Source organism: Diorhabda carinulata, chromosome 1, assembly GCF_026250575.1.
Source record: "Diorhabda carinulata isolate Delta chromosome 1, icDioCari1.1, whole genome shotgun sequence".
NCBI classification, from domain to species: domain Eukaryota; kingdom Metazoa; phylum Arthropoda; class Insecta; order Coleoptera; family Chrysomelidae; genus Diorhabda; species Diorhabda carinulata.
The window spans coordinates 27,112,506-27,138,335 of NC_079460.1; the positions used below are offsets into that span (position 1 = coordinate 27,112,506).

General features: G+C 30.9%; 1 protein-coding gene across 3 annotated transcripts in view; it reads left to right on the forward strand.

The window, feature by feature from the left end:
* LOC130894995 (dual specificity protein phosphatase 10-like) overlaps positions 1-23,208 on the forward strand; it is a 38,643-nt gene extending 15,435 nt beyond the window's left edge. For all 3 annotated transcript variants that reach the window (XM_057802121.1, XM_057802279.1, XM_057802197.1), the window contains exons 3-4: positions 17,192-17,461; positions 19,148-23,208. In XM_057802121.1, the coding sequence (XP_057658104.1) occupies positions 17,192-17,461; positions 19,148-19,203 (326 nt within the window). In that variant the 3' untranslated portion in view covers positions 19,204-23,208. The remainder of the gene's footprint in view (positions 1-17,191; positions 17,462-19,147) is intronic.
* The last annotated feature ends 2,622 nt before the right edge of the window (positions 23,209-25,830 follow it).

The following is a 25,830-nucleotide window of genomic DNA, read 5'->3' on the forward strand; positions in this document are numbered from 1 at the left end:
AACAATATTCAAAACGTTATGCCTTATCGCCTTCTTGTAATGTGAATGAAAAATTTGCTTCAAATCTTTAATCTTCTTGCTTCGAGACAACGGCGAATAGTTTTTATTGATAAGATTGATCAGAAATGAACAAGATTTCCATGACCATGTATTGATACAGGTTAGTATGCACATTTAAAATTTTGTTCCAAAGATGTTTGATTATTTGACATTTAAAAAAAATGTTTAAAATCGATAATTACCTTCAGATTTTATACGTATGTTTCCAATATAAATGAGTCACACTGAATAAAGAAATACCTGCAGGGTTTGTAATATTTTTTCTTCGCATAAACTCTGCGATAGCGGATGGTTGTAATTCTAGGAAGTTTAACAGTAAATTTCCCATCATATCTCAAATTGATCTGAAACCACATAAACCTGATCGCAAGTTTGTAGTATGATGTATTTATATCACTATATTTATTAATATCTATTTATTTACGGGAAAATAACACGTTGCTGGTTTTCTTAAGGAAATGTTGGTGATAAGCAGCTCATTCATTCGAACGAGTAAACACTATTTTAAAATAAAATATTTAAACTAAATACATATTACCAAGGTTGTAGTAACGGGTGTGTGAGTAAATTTCCCTTGTCAAATAATTTTTAAAAAAAGTTATTAGCTCAGTAGTCTTCTATATTCTGGAATCGTATAACTGTGTATAATTGGGCGTTTTAGAACACTGGAATTAATTTGAAATCCGTTGCTCGTATTCTGTAACGGCATTAATTAGGGAGGCCGGCCAATCTATGTCGAATTAATTAGAAATTCATAAATAAATTATTATGTAATGAAAAATTAGAATACCATCTTTTTTATCTTTCATTCCTTGTGTTGTTTTGCACACTAATAAAATATATGTTTCAATATATACTCAAATAAAAAAAAGCAAAGTGGCGTTTCCTTATAACATGATAGATGATAAGCTCTATCTCCAGATACGTTTATTTAATTAATTTTATCATCAAACGGAACTGGAAGTAATACAGAAAACAGCAGAAAAAACTTTTGTGTAACAAACGATGATAGAGATAACAAAAGAAATTCGTATCCCAATAAATAAAGGTGCAAAAAGGAAATCTAAGAACAATAGGAGGTCAATTAATCGTATATGGAGGTGACATGGTATTTGTAATAGAGGAATAATAGAAAAAATGAGATTGAAAAATAAAATGGAATCATAACTTAATGTGAGGAACGATAAAATGATTAAATGAAATGAAAATTACAAACAGTTGAATACCTTTGATGAGCAGAAAAAGAAACGGAGATAAAACACGAAATACTTGTAACAAACTAAGTATATTTGAGAAACAGTACAGTAAAGAAGGAGAACAATAAGAAGTAATAAAAGCAATGTTGAAATAACAACCAAGAAGAAAATAAAGGCCCTGATAGAAATGATTGGCAGAGGTAGGGTAGGATAATAAGTACAACGATGAACTGGAGATGGTAACTCATTAATAAAGTAATAATTAATCAATTGATTAAGAAAGCGAAACTGACGCATCTCTCAAGGGGATAACAATATTTGAGCAATACCGATACTATTACTCAAAGATTGTTATCATTTGGAATTCAAAAGAAATATATTTTAAATACTACATAACTGTCCAATATGGACAACGAAAATGACATATTTTGTATTTTAGTAAATTAGGGGAATCAACATCATATTCAACTTTTTATTTTAATATGATATTCCTGAAAACATAGTGTGTAAGCATGAAGTTGTGAATATGACTAATTCATGGATCTCTGCTACTTATACTTTACAATAAGTCTTATTTTGAATATACATATATACATTTTATCCTAACAAAAATACATTTTTATTCTAAATTTTGTGAAACCGATTTTCTATTTTTTCACCAAAATCAAGTTTATTCTGATTACAACACGTACAGAATCAGAATTGTAAAATAATTTGTGGCATAACAAATCAAGAGACATATTTAACACCGTATCGCCATGGTTTTACCCAGGCTGGCTTTTTTCTCTTTTGAAATTTGAATTCACTTCATTCAGGAAACAATTTAAAAACGACAAAAGGAAATAATTCGTGAGAGTAATTGATGAAAGAAAGATATCTACATTGAAGGCGAAACAATAACTCTGGGTGGATAACATGCCCAGAAGTAATCATTACATAATAAAGTATTTATTATTATGTTTGATTAAATCGGGAACAGAGTATGTATATTAAATAGTGATTGAAGTTATTTAAAGAAAATTACCATTTTGTAACTATGAATTTGTAATTGTCAGAAGATGGAAGCGAACATCAAATGTGCTCTGTCTTCCTTCTCAAATCAATTAAATAGCGTTGTTTAACAAACTCCTTCCTGTTTCTGCTCACAATGGACTCTTAAATCTAGGTCACAATATTTATAGACTCGTTATTATGAATGCTTGCGATGAACAAGAAATGATAAAATTTCTAAATAAAAAGCAATTTCAAAGTATTGTATTTATCATTTTGAAATATGTATCATTTAGTTATTTACAGTTTTCTCATCGCTTTTGAATTGTAGGAAAACTTTTGATGTCATCTATTCAAATTCCATGCGACTTAGAAATAAAATAACAAAAACACACGTTGTATTTCGATCCTGTTCATTGTTCTTATGAATCGTTGTGTTGTGGTTTCAGTAACGTCCTTGTCAGGTATTGAGTCAGCAGTCACAATTAATCATCGTAGTCATTGGTCAAGGGCTGCCGAACGTTGCCTCTTGCTTGTTTGGTGTGCGCGTATGTGAATGCTTGTTACTCACGTCATTCGGACCCCGTTTTCTGTGCACTGGGCCGTAACTTCACACACAGTGACGTACGAACGGGCTGGTTTTTTGAAACATTGATACATACCTTCATTAATTGTTATAGCAAATTATTAACTATCTTGTCTTGTAGCAAAAATGGTGAGGATTTAAATTTTTTTAATGATCTTGTGATCTTGATTAGTTGCAAATATTAAAACAAGAGCTAAATCAAGAATATTCAGATGCATTTATATATATATATATATATATATATATATATATATATATATATATATATATTAAATATTTTATTGATTTTAGGTCCCTTTTGTTTTTAAATCAGTTTTTTTTAATAATTTTTGGAAGAAAGATAAAATTTGACATTTCAACTTTTCTAATTTTAAAACAGAAGAGACCTAGAATCAGAAACATTTAGATGCATTAATGTATGTATGTATGTATTTATATTTATATATTCGCCATAGGAGATTTATTAACTATTGGTTAAATCTCACGTAGAGCCAAAGTAACTTGATTCCCATAATTTTGGCAGATGTTTCGATTTAGATATTTCATTTAAGCTTCTACGTCTCCAGATATTTAGAGCTTATCATTGGGGTGAAAGAAGTGGCTTCTCTTGTGGAGGAACCGCCTTTTTACCTATAATACCAACAAGAGCAGAAACCTATATAATAGTGATTGAAGTATTTTGATTTCTCAGTAGTTCATATATGTAGTGTATGATAAGGACACTCTGTATATTGCTATGAGTGAATTTGTATGCAGTTGCGCATGTTTGAACGCTTGTAAGATAGCAAATAGTTCACGAGAATAGACACTACAGAAAAAGGAGGTTTTATAGGATCAGATGTGTTTTTCTAATGACGTTATGGTAGGTCCAACTCGAGTTTCAGTGTTTAAGGCATCCTTATAAAGGATTCACTACTAAACAATTCAAGAAAGGCTGACCGTGAACGTATGAAGTGTTTTTTTTTCTTATTGAATTCGTAGAGGAAGAGATCAGATTGAGGTATAATTTTAACCAGGGTGGTATATTCGAAAGTAGTAGAAGTTTAATATGGAATAAGTTTGTATTTTTGTTTCAAGATTTGTACTTAAAAAGGAAGAGGACATACGATTAAATTATATTGAGGTCCATAATGAGGCTGTTGGGTTGACGTTATCGAAGGATGCATTGAAGTTAAGGAATTGGTTGAGATAGAGAGAATGAAATATATTCGTTTGAGCTAGAGCAGAGAAATTTCTTTTGAGCCCCGAGTTTTTAGAATATTAAGCCTTCTAAGACATATTCCTTTAGTTTCTTGTATCTGCTGTTTCGAGGAGAGTCTAGAGTCAAGTATTTAGTCTAGGATTTTGTAACTGTCAACTATTGGAAGTAGAGGGATTAGGTAGAGGAAGTAGATAGAAAAACGTTAAGAAAATAAAATAAAACTGAAATAAATCAACCGACAACCTCAAGAAATTCGATTAAAAAAATATAACCAAAAGGAAAGATTTAGGATCGGTGGTGTTTGTAATGATTGAGGGGTTTGAGGAGTGTGTGCATGAGGTGTATCGGTCATATAGGTAAAGAAAATATGAAAATTAAGATGTTCTATCTTCTCTTGGTCTTAAACTTCTGGATTAACTTAACTCGGTTTTCCAAAAGTTTTTCATTTTCTACTTTCTTATCTTATAGTATTTTCAATTGACTTTGCCAAAGGCTTCTATTTTTTCTTTATTATTACTTCTAACAAGTTAAATTTCATTTTCACTTACTTCTTGTTCCTCTTGAATTCTTTTGGATGAACTTTTAGTGGACAAATGTTAAATAACTAAGAGGATCACTAAGGGCTCTTCCACTAAACCTTTGACTGCTCCAATTAAAAGTTACTGTCACAAAAGTCGCTTTTTAAAAAGATATTTTATTAGTACAGCAAAACGACACTATTAACAACTAAAATTACAGTGTGCAATATTGATTATACACAAAAAATAAATGCAACTAGAAATTAAAAATATGTAACTCAGCAATATCATCAGTTAATAAAGTATTTGTTGAATTGTGGATCAGCAGCTTATGTTTGTTATGACGGCTCGAAGTGTAACTCACACATTAACTGTGTCTTCTCCTTCAATTCCACATATTTTCCTTGCCGCCACAACTGCATTGAAATTTTGTTTCCAATAATGTCTTGACAATTCACGAATTTCGTATTTATTGCTCTCCATATTATTTATTATAAATTATATCGCATCATTAAGCATATTGAATAGAAAGTAATTGTACTCTTTATAGAATTAGAGACTTTTCTGAACAAGTTACGACATGTTTACTTATGAGACACCCACTAACTATATATATATATATATATATATATATATATATATATATATATATATATATATATAATTTTGTTTCAAATTGTTTTCCTGTTTCACAAAATATAGTTTTTATGAAGCAGAAATATCATAAGAGCAACCATAGAACTAGACTATTTAGATGTTGAAATTCACAAGAAACTAATAAGATCAGAAAAAATATAGAAACGTGTGGACATTAAATACAAAAAAATTAAAACGGGAACCCACTAAGGGGTTTCAAAAAGGAAGAGATAAAGTTGTGTATGACCTTATCTTTTACATTCGCGTTATTTATTGTTGATACTCACTAGCACTTTTGAGAAAAAAGAGATTGCATGTTGATCTCTGATCTGATAGGTGTATACAAAATATGAGTACCGTCTAATATTCTATTGTTAATTAATTAATTGAAAGTCAGGAATACAAAGTCAGATAGAACAAAGATCAGAAACTTTGTGTGACTCAGTTCACAGTTTCATTGAGATCAAACTGAAAAATCAAGACATTTCTCTTCCAAGACACTACTCTTAAGAAAAGGAGCTAGATTTTAATTTTAAGCTTTATCCAAAGCCGTATTAAAACTTTTTCTTGAATCATAGGTTTCTTAAATACTTTTCTAGTAAAAGGTATCTCTCTAAAAAAACTATTCATTGTTATATTGCGTATTTCCAGTCTTTATCTCGGCCACTACCAATTTAGTTAACGTTCTTTCAGGATTGCCACTCCCACATCATCCCAAGTTGTTTAGTCTTCTACTTGGTCATCTTCCATATGTTTTTGCATACCATATCATTTGTACTTTTAGCTTTTCTCTTAATCAATAATTGCTAATTTTGTACCTTCTCGTCATTTCGAGTACTATTTTCAAATACTTTAATCCAACCGTTCATTACTCACATTCAAAAACCAAATTTACATTTTCTTTGTCTTCTTATTAATTACCTATGTGAATCGTTAATTGTGAAATGGAATATCTTCTATATATCAGTAACATATGATACAAAATTGTATCCACTGGCTGTAAATAATGTAATTAAACTAAGTTTGAAAAATCTTGTAACAGAAAAATGTAATACTTTTCATATTCTTTCGAACATTTTAAATTTTGCGCACGTGAGAGCATTGTTCCTTCACCATTGATATAAAGAATAATATTTAAGAATGACTAATAAGTGTATAGCCTTTGTCAATCAATTTTCCCCTTTTTAATTTCCCAAACCACTCCTGGATATGAAAGAGATGTCGATGACGTAACTTACAACTCGACGCGATGATTCAGAAAGCTTGTATTTGTTAGGATGACGTCATGATATCCCTCTTCAACATACGGGATGTGTAGATCATCTGAATACAATAAAAACAATGTAGGGAGCTGGATGTGAAAGAGCGGTATAGTAGTATAAGATATATGAGTGCGAATTGAAATTTTTTTCGTCTTAAAATGAAACAAAAATTGTTAATAAACAGTTGACGTTGACTGTCAACAATCATAAAATACTTTAGACCGATCAAAAACTATCGGCACGAATATTTCCCTCTTATATTTTTATTAAATCTTGATAAACTGAAGATTTATACTGATCCCACGATTTGTATTACTATTAAAATCGTTTTGGTTAAATTAGTTTGTTATAGTTTTTATGCGTACGGATACATTATTGATATTCGTTTCCATTCTGCTTTGTAACTTCTCATAGAATTAATGTTAGAGAGGAGATCAAACTAAAACATTGTTGCGTAAAAGTAAACAAGATCATTAGTCATCACTTCACTCGATTAATATCTTACGGTTGAGTAACCTGTATGTGTAACCTCTAAAATTCGAATTCACCAATTCAATTAATTTATTAGAATCCCCTATCTAAAGACTATTGACTTTACCAGCTGTTCGTGAAGACTGTTTCAACTATCAAATAAATAGTGTCAAGATCTTAAAAATACGATTTTGGAGAGTCTCCGAGAGTAAGGGCGGCAAAAGGAGTACCCAGGTAATTAGGATTGACAGGGCTTTCCTTTAGACCCTATTATTATAAGTATTATCTTGTAAACCAAATATTTTCTACAATCTTGGCCAAACGATATTTGGAAGATTCTATGAATAATCGAAATCAAATATCTAAAATTGTGAATTATCGGGATCAAATGCTATCACTTATTCGGCAATTGCATTCAAGTCAGAAGCGTATCTTATTGAAAATTCAGTCATTTTAAATGTTGTCTATACTAGAAATATGTACTGAAATACTGCATCTTTATGAATACATGTAAAGTTTCATGTAGATCGGTCAACTCATTTATAGACTATGGGTTTGTAGTATGGTGTATTATGAGAAAACTTGAATAACATGTTTTAAAAATAATTTTCGGTTTTGGAACTCTTAGCATTATAACAAACGTATAACAATTGTTAAAAGTGTATAGGAACTTTTCATCTTCAAATTGAACAGTAGAAAGATGACTGCGTATTCAAATGTGGTTATACAAGTTTTTAAGATGACCTTTTAAAGGACGCTCAAAAATTGCATCAATGCCAAAACAATACAGGATATGATTATGGAAGATGAGGGGCCACATTGAGTATGTGTTAGAATCAGTTGCTTATGAATCAATATGAAGCACCCTTTCACACAGCTCAAAAATAATTTGTGAAAATCAGTGACGAAAAAGTACGAACTGTAGCAACATCCACATAATTCGCCAGACTTGGCTCAATCTGGCTATTTTCTGATATCGAAAAATTCATGCGGGGAAAACGAATTTCCATCGAACAAAGGGGTAATAATGACAGTGGAAAAGTATCTCTGCTAGATCATCGTTTCAGGGGTGGAATCCATAAATTAAAACATCACTGGATTAAAAACCTTGAAATTCAAGGAGAGCACATTGAAAATATAAACTCTCCACTAAAGTCTATTAACCTCTTATTAGTAGCTTAGTCAAAAGTATACTTCTGTTCACTAAAAAAGCATACACTTAGATTTTGCCTACACAATCTCACTGTCCATGTCAGGGACAGATAAATCAATAATTAATTTAAGTTTAGTTGAAGTAGAAGTGTACTTAATGCCTCCTCAATTAACTGAAATTCGGAAAGCTAAATTTTTATAAATATAAAGTATAAATTTTTTGTACATACTTACCAAATAACTTAATAATGGTAAACACGACAATGAATGTCAAGCAAAATTACACAGCTAAAAAATCTATTGAAATAGCATACTACTATGCTATTTCAATGAACATAAGTGTACGTGCTCCAACCTTGTCAACAAACTGATGTTTCGGGCAGCAACTGGCACTTCATAATAATAAAAAGTTATAAATAGTATATATTAAAAAAATACAAAATAAGTCAAAATAACAGTATTATCATGAATACATTTATGACCTGTGGATTTGAAAACTTCGAAATCCGCAAAGATATCCTAGAAAAGGAATAAAGGAATTTTTTGTAGAGCGGTGATAATCAGAATATTTGTTTTGATCTTAAATTGATCGCTGTGATATTCTAATTATATATATTTTTCTTATGTTGCTTAATAATTCAGGGTCTACATCGTCACGATCCACATAGAATAAACAATGACTAGTAACAGATAACTCGTCATACGAGATTTTTGTAATTTCCTTTTTGTGAAATTACTTAGAAATTTAAAATGAAATTAATGTGAAATAATCTGATTCATGCCTTTTAACATACCTAATATAACGTGTTTTCAAGTTCTATTTGAATTAGTTTTTACCGGGCTTGAATAATTTTTACAATGTGACTCATTAAGATTGAAGGTGTTTACCGATTAAACAATTTATTTGAATGTCAAATAACAAAAAAAAAAAATTAAATATTTATTTCAATTTTTAGACTATACTACGACATTATTCCGAAGCGAAAAATAATTAGTGATATGTTTATAACAAATTTCCACGTTACTAGATTCATAATGTTTCCAAATAGCTGACACCAAAAATAATATTTGATAATATTATAAAACTTAAAACTAATACTGTATCAATAGATGGCCATATAAATTATGCTTTATTTCTTTATAATTCTTAAAACTGCCAACTACCGGTGGAAAAAATATATAAACTAATTAATTTTGATGAAAGACCCGAAGTTTGAAATTTTATAGAGAACTTGACTTGAATAAAGAAGTCAAGTTCTCTATTCAATTTCAAATAAACATAAAAAGTACATAAATATCACACATAATTCATTTTATCCTAGGTAATATACTAATATACTGGCATTTCTTAAATTGTTATTAGAATTATTTCTAAATAAATTGTACATTTCTGTTTCTCATCTGTGATTTCAGATTCATTAGATGTTTTCTTTATTTGGTACGTTATTTTATCAAACATTAATGATACTTCATATATTTTTTGCCACTAGTAGTTTATTCTAAGAAATAGAAATAAATAAAACATAACTTCCTTGTTTATCTATTGGTACGTCAGTCTTGAACTTAGGAAGTCTTTAGAAGCATTCTGAATCCAGTGGTGTAACAATAAACAAATCGCTCACAACAGTTCTTTAATCCCCATTACACGAAAAAGTATCCCTATTTGCCTATAAAACTGGAAAAATTCACGATTTCATCCCGAATTGCTTGTTTTATTGTTCGATACTAATTGAAGACTTTAGAGAAATTTGACATACTTAGAATCTGGAAATTTCGGTTCTTTATGGGTTATGATTCTAAAAGATTTGTAGTCTCCTACAATTTCCATATCAGAAGCTAATTCAAATTTTCTTATATCAAATTGTAAGATATTTCCATGAAACGCCTCTTTAGGATTCTCTTAATTCTCGAGTGTTTCACGAGTTACGACCAATTTTATTACAGAACATTGTTTGAGCTAATACCCCGTATCTTCATAAATAATAAAAATTTCGCCTACTCAAATTTTTTTAATATTGTTTATTCTAATTCAACATCAACAGCATGTGGATAGAATAATTTTTAATGTAAAAGTTTATTCGTTACAAAACGAAATCGAAAAGGAGTTGCTTGATTGATTGAATTTACGCAAGCCTTAGAGAATACAAGAAAATGGTAGTTTTTGTTTTAATGATATTTTTTTCTTTCGAGTGCCATGTCCGGTTCTACTGTCGTTGGCATAAAATATGGCTACAGCTTCTTTTGTGCTGCGTATATTCATCCATTCTTGTATAGAATGCACAATACACATATTTAACGTTTCTATCGTTTCCTGCGTAATTTTTCTTCGCACTGTCTTTTGGAAATCGTCAAACATAAGTGGTACCCAACTAGTAACAATTATTTTCACATAAAGTTGATCATAAAAAATTTACTGTTGCGGATCCAACATTCAATCGCTTGATATGTGCACCTTGAATCTTCCTAGATCATACGTCTCACTCCCTCAATGTTTCCAAAAGTAACAGATGAACAGGGCCTACCTGTAGATACGTAATCACCCAGCGATATCTACTCTTTTTTAAATTCGCTATACTAGCGTAACACAGTTGCTCGTGAAGGATTTAAAGACGAAGACTACTTAAACGGGCCTTGAAATCATACTGGATCTTAGCGTAGTAGAGCCATAGTTGTTGTCGTGTCCCAACTCTTCTTCGATTTTGTCTTTCAGTAGACGTTGTAGTAGATTGTGTAGAGCAATATGAGCAGAGAGGAAAAACAATAAGGGGAAAATTTTTTGAGTAATTGGCTTTTCTGTTTTAGAAAAAAGTTAGCGAAGCAATGCCAGTTAAACGTGCAAAATCAATAGATAATGAAACTAGGATGCCTGTTCAGCTAAGCAAATTCTAGAAAACCGTCTCCATTTAAATACTCTGATCGGATAAAATCATAAGATAAAAGTTTGAGATCATTATTTTACATTTTCCCTCGGAGAAAGGCTGAGATCAGAATGTTAACTAAATCATACAGAGATATATGTTTAGGAACTCTTTCCACAGAAAAATCCAAATTGTTACCAATAATCACTTTTCATCTTGGTCTCCAATGTCAGCATTTAAAGAAGTAGTATTTTTTTTATTCTGAGATTCTTTTCACTCTTTTACTTTCTAAAACACATTTATAAGTTTCTTGTCTGTTAATCGATCCAAAGTCTTTTCATATTCAATAAAACACACGAAAATATTTTTACGTATGTTTCTGTGGAAGGGGGCTTCATAATCAACTTTGCCTCTCGTACCTTAGAAGAATTTCCGATATCGATCTGCGAGTCGGTACTCGTATTGTTCACATTTCCGTTTATGGAATGTAACTGAATCCGCAATTTCACTTGTTTTATGTATTGTTTACATTATTTCTGTCGGTATTCCATCTGGCCCAATTATTTTTATAATTCCAAGTTTATGAATTACTTTAGATGGGGAAGGTGAAGTTAGGTCTTTGTTTGTTATTTCATGTCTATCATTTTTAAATAGTTCTTCATTAGTTCACCTTCATCCATAATTAAATTTTCATTTATATAATTTTGACTTATTAAATATTAGAAACTTGGCTTGTTACTGTAAATATAAAAAAGTTAACACTATTAATGTAAGATATAAAAATCACAAATTCTATGATTGACATTTTTTGATGGAACAAATGAAATGATTCGAATCTATGAAGAAAAAATCCACATATTTACCTATTTTATAGAAAATGAACGTACAGTGTAAATAATGTATAGGGTCGTCCAAAATCATTAGGAAATACTTTTGAAAATAATTATCTGAGGCAGGAAATCGTTCCAAAACTCAACGCATTTTGAAAAACAACAATAACCTTACCAATTATCACCAGAACAAAACGAATATCATATGAGGGAAAGACTTTTGGACTGACCTGCTCTGTTTGCTAATTAACCGTATTGAACATGCATGTAATATATGATATATTTGCCAAAGTAGTTCTCACATGGATCAAGAGCTTTAAGATGTTACAGAAAAAGAGTGGCAGAATATTTCCCAACTAATCTGATAAACAGCATTCACTGATGTCTTCAAACTTACATAAATACAAGATAGCAACACATTATATGAACTATGTTTTTGGTATTTAATAATTTTCTTATAATTGTTTGATGTGTTTTATTGATGTTCATCTAAATTCAAATAGCTTGAATGTTGTTTTCTGATATATTCCCAACCATTCGAATATTCAAGTTGCTGCAAAACTGCTTGCACGCAAGTTGCTACCCAAACCCGAATCAGTTATTAAAGTTCTTCATTTCTATCTTAGGATCTTGGTTTTCAAAGACAAATCTGCAGTTATGATTTGAGCCAAATAACAAGTAAATGTAGTTTGCATTATCAACCGAATTTGGAAATTGTTGAAATTTATGAAAATGTATACAAAAAAATAGAATACAAAAAATTGAGGGCGGTCTCTCAAAAAGTTCTCCATCTGTTTGAATGCATTTTTCAATTCTCTGTATTCCGTTTAGCTACTCGTCCAAGATGCTGATTTTTTGATATACTTATCTTATTCTCGATTCCTGGGCCTCCAGTGTAAGGTTGGATGGCATACTACTAAATAGCTGTTTCTTCTTATCCAATGAATATAAAATTTCTTGATAAACCAAAAATTCTCTATTGTGGGTGTATGCACCATTTAGCTCAAAATACATATCCTTTAGTAAGAAGGGTAAAATTATGAATTAAATTGGTGTTTACAATTTATAACCATTCTATTAATTTACTCTTACTCTAGCTGTGGGAAATCTTCGTCATCCATTTCATATGCCTCTAGGTGCTCTGGTGCTCCGTAGACTCTCACACTTTGAAAGAATGTGGATAGAGGTTTCGTCCTTTACGCAACAGAATCTGCATGTTACACTCAACAAATCTTCTAAACACAACAAAATAAGCAAAAGAGTTCAGGTCCAATTAAGGGTTTCTCCGCCCCTACTTTAGCAAGTCTGATGACTATTTCATTTCACTCCACTCTGGTGTTTCCCGAAACACATTGGAGGGTAACTTAATTTACCTACCCAACTCATTTAACTTATCAAGGCATTCCCAAACTAGGTTGGATCTTATGACATTTTGGCTTAGAGCTCTAATGAAGATCTTCTCTTCACGATAATTTCTCTCTAGATTGAATTGAACACATTTTTCAATTGCACACATTTCTGCTTGAAAAATACATATGTATTGCCCAAGCTTTCATAGTCTTTAGTTCTGGGCCTATTACACTCCTATTCTAGTTCTGTATGTTGGTTTTGAGCCATCCGTATATCATTTAATGACATTTCTGTCCATTTTTAATATAGTGTTTTGATTCCATTCGCTTTTCCCTCTTAGTTTTGAGATAAAATTTTTCTCAAAGCTAAACTTTTTCGGCATTTCTTCCTGAAGAATATCCCAGATTTGATAATTTTCTCGGCTCATCCCTCTTGACTCTTTCTCTAAATATTCTGATTGAGGTTTTTTCGCCACACACACGGGAAATGTTTAAAATCACTGCTAGTGCAGCTGTTGAATATGATCTCATAGCCCCAGTGGCGAGCCAGTCTTTATACCTTTAAGAGATTTATTCTCGTGATATTCAGACCAGCTCTAGTACTCCAGACCACTGGCTCATACGTGATGATTCGTCTCACGATCGCCGTGCCATCCACATCATGGGCTATAACCCCAATTCTTCCATGCAAAATGTCTGCACACCATCACACTTTCCGTAGCTTTAGTAGTTATCCCATTTTCATTTTTATTGCAAGAGAGTTCCAGATATTTCTCCTTCGTATTCTACTCAATGGCTAGCCTGCCTAGTTAATGGGCTTAGGATTGAGTTCACCACTGAAGGTGTATTCTCAAAAGTTTCCCTTGCGTAAATGTCGTTAACATATTTCTACTAAGATATGCCGAGGTCAGTCAATTCGCATAGCAGTTCGTTTACCACTGGTCTCCACAATTAAGGATAAAATTCCACCTTGTGGACATCCTTTATTTGCAGTAATAGAATTAATTTCTGAACCTACTTTAATTACTTCTGTTCTGGTGGAGGTTTTCCCAATTAAACTCTACAGCAACTTTCCTGCTGCTACCAGCAAGATCACCAAGCCATCGAATTATTTGGAAGTCAGTGACATTCTAATTCTGAGTAAGCTAACTTACTAACTAGAATGCAAAAAATATTAACACTTTTGTCAAAATTTCATTCTTTAATGCACACTTAATGTCAAAGATAAAAATAAAAAATAGGTACTTTGTTTTCATCAAGGAGCTAATAGACGAAAAGATATATCTCATAAACTATTTACTGTAGCCCCCAAAAACTACTTTGAAACTGAAATGGATTATACATTGATGAAGTTTATTGAAATTTGTGGATATCACAGACACCAACGAATCGAATCAGTGCTGCCAAACGTAAATACAAAATCAAAATTATGCCAAGAAGATATAATTATAGATAACATATTACAAAGGAAAAGCAAACTTGGGAGAAGAATACGCCTAAAGTGGGCAGCATTTGACATCCTCACCAACGAAGAAATATTGCGGCTAGAATAGAATAGAACAGGTTGTGAAGCAGAGAGGAGCACGCATGGCAAGGCAAAAAATAGTCATATAAGGTAATATTTTGGAGAACTTGAGAAACACGAAGAACCATAGAAACACCCAGGAAGGGATGGTATTGTCGCTGTTGCAGAAAAACAGTGGGTGGTAAAAGTAGAGAACCATGACATAAACTATATTCGATTTTATTGGGAAGTCTCGTTTCTACTATAACCAGAGTTTATCTTAAAAATTAACCTATAATAGTAGTTTCAATACCATATGTCGATGTAATAAATTTTGGCATTTAATGTTACTGTTCAATATAAATTCATATTCATCATAAACACTTTCTTATTACAGAATTGTGGCAGATCTACCTTAGTGGTTTCACAAAACTCCATTCTAAAATAACATTCTGTTAACAAATATTATCTGCGATTATTTATTGTGACCTGGAAAAATTATTTAATCTCCTCTTCATTGTTAACAATTCCTATAGCAGTGTTTGGCAGGGGAATTTTTTTCTTGATATATTGTTTATTATACATAAAATAAAATAACCTTCGGCGACTCTGCCGGACTTTCTCTGCGGCATTTTAAAGTTATCAGATATCAGATCCTTCATAAACCAGCGATGTAGCTAAATTTCTTAAGCAATGTGATTTGATTTGCATCTTCTGGTTTAAACAAGACGAAACTTCTTTAGGTTCATGACTTATTTTATGAAAACCCATTAATAAAAGATAGTGCTGACCATTTCGATATTTTAAAAATAATAATAATATTTTTTAAGATTTTACTATTTATTATCTCCAACATTGGTAAATTAAAGAGGTTTCATTACTGAATAATTCTTTTACGTCATCTACCCTCATTTTAATTTTAATTTTTCACATCAGCAAGCAGCAGAAACAGCAAAAAGCAAATAGGAAATAGTTTAAAGCCTTCAAATTGTTTTTATATTGTCTTTAATACCCAAGCTTTCTAGCACTGTGACCCAATGGGCCCAATAATAATCGGAATTATATTAAAAAAATGTTTTATACCAAATTTTTCACAAATCAACGTTATCCTCTTCAAAATACTCTCCATTAAAAATGATACATTCATCGCACCGGTGCTTCTACTGTTGTGGAATCGGTGTACTTTCATGCGTGTAAGGTGCGTGGTACCATGCCATTTTAAGTCACAAATTATTAAAAGGAGACGGCTATGCGTACAGATGCATTGTCAATGTGAAAGAATCAGTCTTCGGTCTGCTACAAATCGAGTCGAACACTATTGCGTAATCTTCCTAAACCTTCCAAATTAAAGGTTTGATTGACGCTCTGACCAGGGGAACCAAATTCCGTATGAACTACGCTCTATCTATCAAAAAGCAAATCCGTATTGTTTTGATGTATCACATTTTTTAAACAGAGTGACGTTGGTGTTTTCCATAGACTTCACTGATGCTTTAATTCTGGGTCATAACTATAACAATATAATTCTACACCAGTAACAGAAGTTACAGAAAATTTGGATCAGTTCCAAGCTGTTCTTCCAAAGCACGACATGTTTTAACTGGACCTTCCTTTTGATTATCAGTCAGAGCATGAGGAACAAACTTAACAGCAATCTTGCTCATTTCCATATCTTGCGGTAAAATTATCTGAATAGAGATCCAAGAAAACCCACTACTCACTGACAGTTGAATAATTGTCACTCTACAGTCTGTGAGCACAATATCTCAAATGTTTTCAACATTTTCGGACAGTTGATGGGCGTTCACTATGAGGGTTGTCATAAGTGAACATTTCTAAACAGTGCAAACCACTCGTACACTTTTTGCCATAACATTATATTTGTGAGTTGATTTCAAAGTTGAACATTTTTACTGAGTAGGAAACAAAATTTCACAGCTGCAAGTTGTTCATTAGAACCAGGCATCACAAAAAACGAAACAATAACAACAAAGTAGTGCTATCCACAAACGGCACTGAACTGGTAATGAGTTGCTGTCGAATGTCTCCGAAAGCTACGCCCATGGCAATGCAATTCGGGTTATTAGTGGGTCCCCGTAGTATATGCCTTGTTCAAGACTGATTTGATCTTATCAATTTTCCATTTATTCTTCAATAGATAGTTCCAAATAATAGCTAAAAATACGATTACCCTTTTCGTAAATTTTTTGACTTTTTGATTTTTCAGATTCTTTAAATCTGCTACATACAGATATAGCGGATAATTAATTTTCTGCTATCATGTTATAACACAGGTGTTATATTCTAACTCGTAATATGACATTTTAGTTTATGAAACAAAATAATCATCTCACAATATTTAATTATTAATTATTATTCAACTTCTTAAATATCAACTAACATTCATAAAATGAACAACTTGACTATTTAATTTTGAAAACACGTATTGTATTATAACTGTTCTCCTTTCTTACTATTTTACGGTTTTATTCAACAATTTTTAATATGGGAATAATTTTTTATAAAGTTTCCTTCCAAATGACCTTATATTATTGAATTCATTTTTTTCTGATTACAGAAGAAGCTAGGAAGAGCGGTTCAAGAGTGCTAGTCCACTGCCAAGCAGGAATTTCTCGTAGCGCAACTATAGCGATAGCTTACATTATGAAGTATAAACAAATGTCTATGGTAGAAGCTTACAAAAAAGTGAAAGAAGCTCGCCCTATCATATCGCCTAACCTTAACTTCATGGGTCAACTATTAGAACTGGAGCAAAATTTACGAAACGATAGTAATAATTCGAATCACCAGTGTCATTGGACACAAGATGAAGTGACTCCAGGATGTAGTGTGTAACTTAGCTTTTATTTCTTTTGGAAGTGAAATGGATATTGAGGTGCTTAGTTCTACTCTGCATTTGATAGTCCTCGACTATACAGGCATATAATCAGATATATGCTTAGCAATTGCCTTTAATGAACTAGTTTTATGAAACTTTAACTATTTAAAGGATCAAATTAATCTCAATCAAACGTATTTGATATAATTTGGTGAATTCATTGTTCAATGTTATTTTTTAATGTGTGATAGACATTCATTGCAACGTTCTCACATTTCATCATTTTTTGTCCTGTTCTGTTGAGAATTATTTAGTGCAGAGCTTATTTTCTTTATAATTGACCCAAATAGTGAACAACTCGCCATAGAGTTAAAATCTAGTCTTATCTGATTTTGGTTAAAACGGCTGTGTACCATTATAGATATTTCAAATACATATTTGCAGTGAATCATTATTTTTGTGAAATTTCTAGAACATCAAAATTAAATCTACCTATACAGCCATAACTAAACTCACCACCCTACATCAAAAATTCCAACCAACGTAAACCCATTCCCAATGATTTAAGCTAAAATACCCATCACATGCCACATTTTAATCCTCCTATAATCATATATCCCTATATCAGGGACACATTTAAAATCCTGTTAGAAGAAGAAGAATATTGTATATTTTATTCGAGAGAATTTTGCATAAAAAACTACTAGTTTATTACTTCAAATATAAGTTTTAAAAGAAATGATATCTTTCTTGGTTAGATCTGGTGGTGCAATTAACATGATATATTTTTAATCAAACAAATTTTGCAAGTGTTTATAAAATTCTCTGTCGCTGTCGAATAACTCTCACGTGGATAAATGATCTTGATCTTATGTCTCCCTAATGAATAATGTATTAATTTGTGGACAGATTATCATTTTTCATATCCATATAATTTGACGTTGAGAACTTGCACAATTATATCAATCACCACGTGATTGTCGAAATAAAATCAATTTTGACCATTGTCACCAAATTTTATTATATTCATATCACAGTTAATAGAATTGTCAATTTTACCCAATAGTTATACATGTAATTATAAAAATTAGAAAATCTTTGAAACCGAGTCAGAATCAGAAACAAGAAAGCTGTTCATAAAAAAGGCTGAACAATTTGACTGTACCTTAATATATATAACTATTTCATAAATTTCAATCTAACTGTGCATACTTAAATTAAAGATTGCATATTTTTTGTGACATAACAAATGAGAATAAAATTTTTTATTAAGGGTTATAACAGTTTTTATTTTGATAATCACGTATTATTAATTGTTCAAGTTAAGTAGGAATTTCTGGAACTGTTGGCGATATTGATACTGAACACACTGTTTACACCACCAGTACATCAACACTCATAATTACACTGTCTGATGCGCGTTTCGATAACCAAGTCATCGTCTTCAGAGACTGAAGGTAAACTCAGTTGGTTATCGAAACGCGCGTCAGATACTGTAATTGTGAGGGCTGGTATAGTGGTGGTGGAGACGGCACAGACTTTAAGATTTGAAAACTGTGCTGCTAAATATCAACATCAACATTATAAGTTTTTAAAAATAAAACATGTTTGTTGTTTAGAACTTATGAAAGAATTTTACTAAAAAACAAGAACAAAATTTACATTCCCAGATTCTCATGAAAACCCCTTTTTCAGGCTTCAAAAATGGCATCATGGTTCTTAAATCAACTTTCTCAGTTTCTTTAATTTGATTTTGACAATTAAGCTGCTGTAGCTGCTGTATAACCATTTCTCCAATTCAATGCTTATCAACATTTTTCATGTACTTCCACTCTACCGTTTCGTTTAATGTTGTCCTAATATATATTAAACATTATTACTGTTTTTTTGTTATTTATAAACCACCTCATAGTTAAAATCAAAAATTTATCACCAAAGTTTCTAAAAATAATATTCATACAACCACAATTGATTATAATTACTTCCTTTTGTTGATAATTTTGGGTTCCGATAATAAATATATTAAAATATCCCAAAGTTTCGATTTATTTGTTGCTGAATTATTTTCTATTGAATAAGACCAATAAATGATGATGAGTATACTCATCACTGAAGTGTATCAGTAAATAGAATGCAATTATCTATTCTTTATCCTCAATAGTTGAGTCAAGCCTGACTCAGCATTTTAAAACTACTGTATTGAGACAAGTATATGAAATAGCTTCCCAACTATCGAAATAACGTGATTCCTAGAAGCTTTAAGTCTTGTACTATGTTCCACCAAAAGTAACCTGACAGATGATAACTGTTATTTCACTTTCGAGTCAACCAAATGAGATAAAATTTATTGACACAACTTTGAAAAACAGAAGAGATATTCTTCCAAAATACTTAGGTAATAGTATAATTATCTATATTTACTTTCACACAAGATGACAATTTGGTTTAATAAGATAACTATATAATAAGAGAATTAAGATTAAAATTGCACAAATTACTGAAAAGTAGTGACAATATTCTGGCCAGAATAGAAACGTTTGTCTGATTATAAATGAAAAACTTTTGATACTTTACCCTCGTAGATTTTTTTTTCTAAATGAATAGTTAACTTCTTAATTCTAAACTAAAAATGATTATAATATTGGAAGAAGGGAATGTGGCCAAAAATTTGTATATTTTCTTCTGGTGGGTATATGTTTGGTTCGAATAAAAATGTTATACATGTATTAACATAATATTCTTTTGTTATTTAGAAACAAATAATGCATTTAACGCTTTTTTGTGTGCTTTCTAGCCATAATACATTGAATAATGTATTAGTAACAAAGTTACTTCCTTTTTGTCTTTCATGGATAATTGCTGTTCTAGCAATAATTGAAAAATTTCATTAAAGGGTAATTAAAATTAGTGTTCTAGGAATTTGTCATATTTTGTTTATATGGTATTTCTTTTCAAGCAGCTGAAAAATGATTTACCCTGCATAGTAAGATATTGTGCTCGAAATTTGTAGCATTTTTATTATTGCGACAATTATTATTTTTGTAGTAAGTTGTACATTATTTAAATATTCTATTTATTCACTTTGTAGTTATTTTATAATTCAAATTGTATTTTTTTCTCCGGGTGTAATCCGGGTACATAATGTTTTAATTAAGTTCATATTTAGTAAGTAGTTAACGAAATATAAATTTGAGAAAGGAAATGCCAAAATCTCAACTAATATTTATAACTAACATAGACCACCTAATAAAAATTGGACTCCTGTATCAATTTCTATATTGGGTAGCTACAAAATCTTAATCTTCTACTCGTATTCCAAATTCATTCATTTGAATTATTTAAACTTTTAAAGCACCATTAAGATTTTTCTAAAAGTTATGACTTTCTCAAAAACAAATATGATGATTAACAATAAAATCAAGTGTTCTGATTTAACAAATTTAAAATTGAAAGACTTGTCTAAGTAATATATAGCCATAATATAGTGATATAATGGAGAAATATAATCATTGAACAAATGTTTATGTAAAATAGAAATGTTGTTAAAAAGATTTTAGATAGAAGCGTATTTCCCCTTGTCAGCTGGTATTTCTCAATGGAAAACTCCATCCTTATGAATTTCTTGATAAATTTAGATGTAATTTTTTCATAATCTACAATTTTCCATTCCATTCTTTGATTTCTCGAAGTATCTTTATCTTTTAGTGGGTCTATATTTTCATTTACTTTTCCCTTCTGTTTCCAATACGTTCTTCAATTCCCTAAATAATATCTATTTTTCATTCTTTTCTGAGTCATATTAGTAGCTAAGTTGCAATATAAACGTTTTTCCAGTGAATAAATATTGGTCTAAATAACTCCTCTGCAGGGAAACGCGAAAGCAAATAATCTGGCGAAAGGGAGACTGAGATCCCTTTCACCAGACCAGAACCTGTTTTCCAAGGGAATCTCATATAAGCCGAATTGAAAATAATAGAAAACCTCTTGTGCACTCATCCTCGAGAGCTATGATCGCGAAATATTTAACAAAGATATGAACCTAAGTTCAGGCTTTCTTACATGACCATTTGACTTGAATAAATACCTTGAGGACGAAAAAATGTAAAACAGGTTCTGTGGAGAAGGTTTGAAATACCTAATAACTTCTTCATACACCTATGCAACATGTGCCCGGGTATTTGGGTAGACCAAGATCGAGTGCATGTATGCACAAACCCCTAATGTCTGAATCTAAATTATTTTTCTATCGTAAGTTTACTTTCCATATGATATCCAACTCTTGTTTTGTAATTTTATACTATAGGTATGTTATTTTCAACTAATGAACTGTTCAATTTATTATATAGTGTTAATTAACAATAATAATATATCATAAATAAATTGTATGATAAATCAAAACTAATATTGAAAAATTGTTAAAGTCCATAAAGATTGAAGTGTGGTATATCAATTAATATTTATTTCTCAATAGCAGCCTCATGGCCATTGTCGAACTCGTAATGAAATCTATTATTTTTGATTTAATTGGATGAGGAAGAAGATGATACGTCTAACCAGGGTTCTGATAATTTGCATTGTGATTTTTTTATAGGTTCTAAGTTAATTTTAGTAAGATAGGTACAAAAAGATGCACTTTTAAAAATAGTTTAGTTTTATTTCATAATTAATTGATATTTATTATAACTCAACGCATAAACTTAGATTTTGAGAAGGTGGTGATGATTGGTATTTCAATTTCACATTTGATCTTTATGTTTCGTTACTGCCATTTCTGGTACACGTCTATTTGGTAAAAAATAAAATAAAATAGTGCGCATCTGTTGACATGTGGCCTATTCCTGTGTACTGTCTTTGATTTCGATATAGTGCTCAAGTCACCAAAAACTAAAATAAATTTGAGGGAGTAACAACTAAATACCTGGATAGAACTTCCTCACCTAATACAATGTTTGTGATTTGTTTGGTTAATCGTAAATAGGTACTGGAATCAAGTGACTATTTTTTATTTCTAACAATTGGCGCCTAAAACTTATTTAAAAAAAACAAAAACAGTAAGCTAAAAGCCACTGAACTTATCTATCAATGAAAAGATGGAGATATAACTTATCTAAACCATCAATCTGAATTTGAATTTGAATAATTTATATATTTTAATCATAATTTGACTAAGCTTCTAGAATAGGTTGCCATTCGTATACACATACACCATCACAAAAGCTCAATATGTAAGACCTAAAATGTGAAAAATCTATGCAATACTTAATAGAACCAACGCTGTCAAAACGAAGTAGATATTAGCATGCAAATAGAAATATCAATTTTTTTTGTCGTTATAGACAATTGGAGGAAAGTTTTTATTTATTTTATATATTTTCGTTGTAAACTTTTATCTACACAAAAATTGAAACTAATTGTTTTATAAACTAAATCGCATCTACTGATCAAGCCCTTAAAATTACTTTTCAAGATTAAGAATTCACACCTTTTTCTAAGTAGTTCAAGAAAATGACCGAATTATACCTGCATCATAGAAGTATTGTTATTTGCCAGTAAAACTGTGTTGAAAATCAATATTATGGAAAAAAACTCATTTCTAGAATAGTAAGTACCGAAAGTAAGTGACCCATATGTTCAGTGCAGTAAAAAGGTCTATCACTAAATATGTGCCTTTATATTTGTAATTCTAAACTGTGTATAAATTACAGACTGTAAAAAAGTGTATGACCATGTAAATACAATAAAATGTTATAAAGATATATGTAATTTTTAATATTTTTCACCTTCTTCGAAAATTTATGAAGCGAAAAATAGCCCCCATGAACTGGTAGAAATTGAAACAAGAACCGTCTGGTGACGTTTAAAAAAGTAGTAGCTAAATAGTTGAAAAACTATATAGTTAAAAGTACATGTGTGTAGGTGCACTTAAAAGTCCATTATTGATGGATTACAATTTAAAAAATAGTTTAACTATTGCAAACATGAGCGATTCTCACACAGGGAAATATTTTTACATCATAGTTGCAAACTCTCTAGTAATAGGCGAATATTGCATTATATTCAGTTTACCTCATGCTCTTCTTTCCACTTTTTATTAAAAGGTGTACTTTGATTGTAATAAAGTTAATAGATGCACACGCAAACATTCCAATGATCTTATTTACCGCAATTTAAAAGTGAAAGATTAAATATAATATTTAATAAGTTACGATTGACATTTTATTTCGTAAATTAATGATACAGCTGTCCATGTACCCTTGTCACCAATATCACTCATAAATTAAATGGATTTTGGTGTTTTCAAATTAACATGTCTAAGGTAATTTCCTGGTAACCCGTTCCACTCATAGTGTTCTCGATAAAATTCAAGTAACCAGTGTACAAAAAGTGTCGCATTTCGAGTTTAGGTTTTTAATGTCATCACGAGTCCTATTTGTTTTATTCACTCCACAATTTCTGTTGGCTCTTTTTGGTAGTTTTCCTTGTGCTTTTTGTGTGTTTTTTTTTGTATTTATGGATTCTTTTAAAACTTCGTGATTTAGATGGCTCGAATAGATCGAAATTACGAAAAGTTGAATAAAATAATTAATTCATATACTTCTCTCATTTTTAGCACTATTTTATATATTTTTGCATCTTTTCTTATTATAAAAAAAATCGAAATAATTAAGTCCATGTGATATTTTAAGTACAAGAAAACAATTTGTGGTAATATAAAACATTAAAATCATTTTTATATTCTACAATCTACTCGTATAATCTCTCAAGAAACAAAAAATAAACGCCAGTCTAATTTTTTAAAATTAAAATATAAACAGAGCAATGGAGACACGCAGTGAAATTAACATATTGATTGAGTACTAAAGCGCAAATTTACAAGTGAAGTTAAAACTTCAAACGTCAATTTAAAATACAGATATAGACTTTGTCACGTTTTATAGACGTTTACAGACAAATTACGGTTTAAACGTTACCGGCAGTCTGGAGGTAGTTTAAACTTAAGTTTGACATGAAACGTAGGGATTCAAACCTACCTATATCAAATTGTTCACATTTTTACAATACTATAAAGGGTTTTGTAAAATGATAATTATGAAAAAATTAGGACTATAGGACTTTTCGAAAACTATCATCGAGTTAACCCGATCTGAATGTCCGGAAACTAACCAGGAACACGGCAAGAATAAAGAAAAACTAGTACTCAGTAAAGCTACAGATGCGGGTTTTTGCATTGTGTTCGTAAAGCGGCCCCACAAAAGTCAACAGATAGTGGTTGCATCGTTTTCGACAATTGCATTCTGGTACAATAAATTCATTTTGCAGTTGCATAATTTCTCGAAAAATTATGGAAGATTGAAAGCCCGGAAAAATAACTCGAAAATCGTTTCTCGAGGGCTTTCGGGCATACTGAGCACGCATTGACATTCGTCGTATAATACTCATTACTGTTATATACATATGTAATACATACTTCTATATGGATAGTTTCTACAAGTGGAAGTTGTTCCGACTAAGGAAAACAGAATGATGATAACGCTTTGGTAAAACAGAAAATATAAAGCGAATGCTTTAAGAGGTTATGTTATAATTTGTAAGTTATTGAATTTTTTACTGCAGTGTTTAACTGATTTACATTAAAGTAAAATCAAAGTATCTTCTGCGGCAATAGTAAAATGTTTGATGATGCGTCAAAATGCTGCAAAAGTACTTATAATATCCCATACTGCATCAAATAACGAGATAGATTCTTATGGTTGCAATCTACGTTGTTTGAGTTTTAAAAATTCTGCTAATTCTTTCAAAGCTCACTTCGAGCAACGTCTTGACGAGGGTCGTCATGAACTTTAGTCATGAGTGACGCTCTCGCCGCGACCATAATGATCGTAGTCGCTATGTGGAACGCCCAAAAGAGTATTTCAGGCGGCGTGAACACTTAGTGGGATGCACTACATGTTATGTCAGATCAACGAATAAAGTCATATTGGGCGTGTTTTTTAATGACTCTAGTATGCTCGAATACTATAGAAAAGAAAATGTCATTTTATTATTAGTTCGAACATTTCATCGTTTTAAAATTTGCTTGAACAACTGTTCGAACCACAACTTCATGCACCGAGTATCGAGGTGGTGCCTGAAAGTATAGTGTAAAAATGATTTTTTAACCGTTCTGAGCTACTTGTTAAGAGATGTCAATAAAAAGATAATTGAAGTAGAATGCTTTCAAAAGTAAATGCTGATTAAATGTTCCCTTGTTCAATCATGAAATTTTTTTATTTTTATCATTGAACAACGGAGCATTTGATTATTGAAGCATTTCTAAAGTTAGCAGAAGAGCCAATTTCTCAAAAACTTGCACAGCGGAATATTTCCTAAAGTGGAAA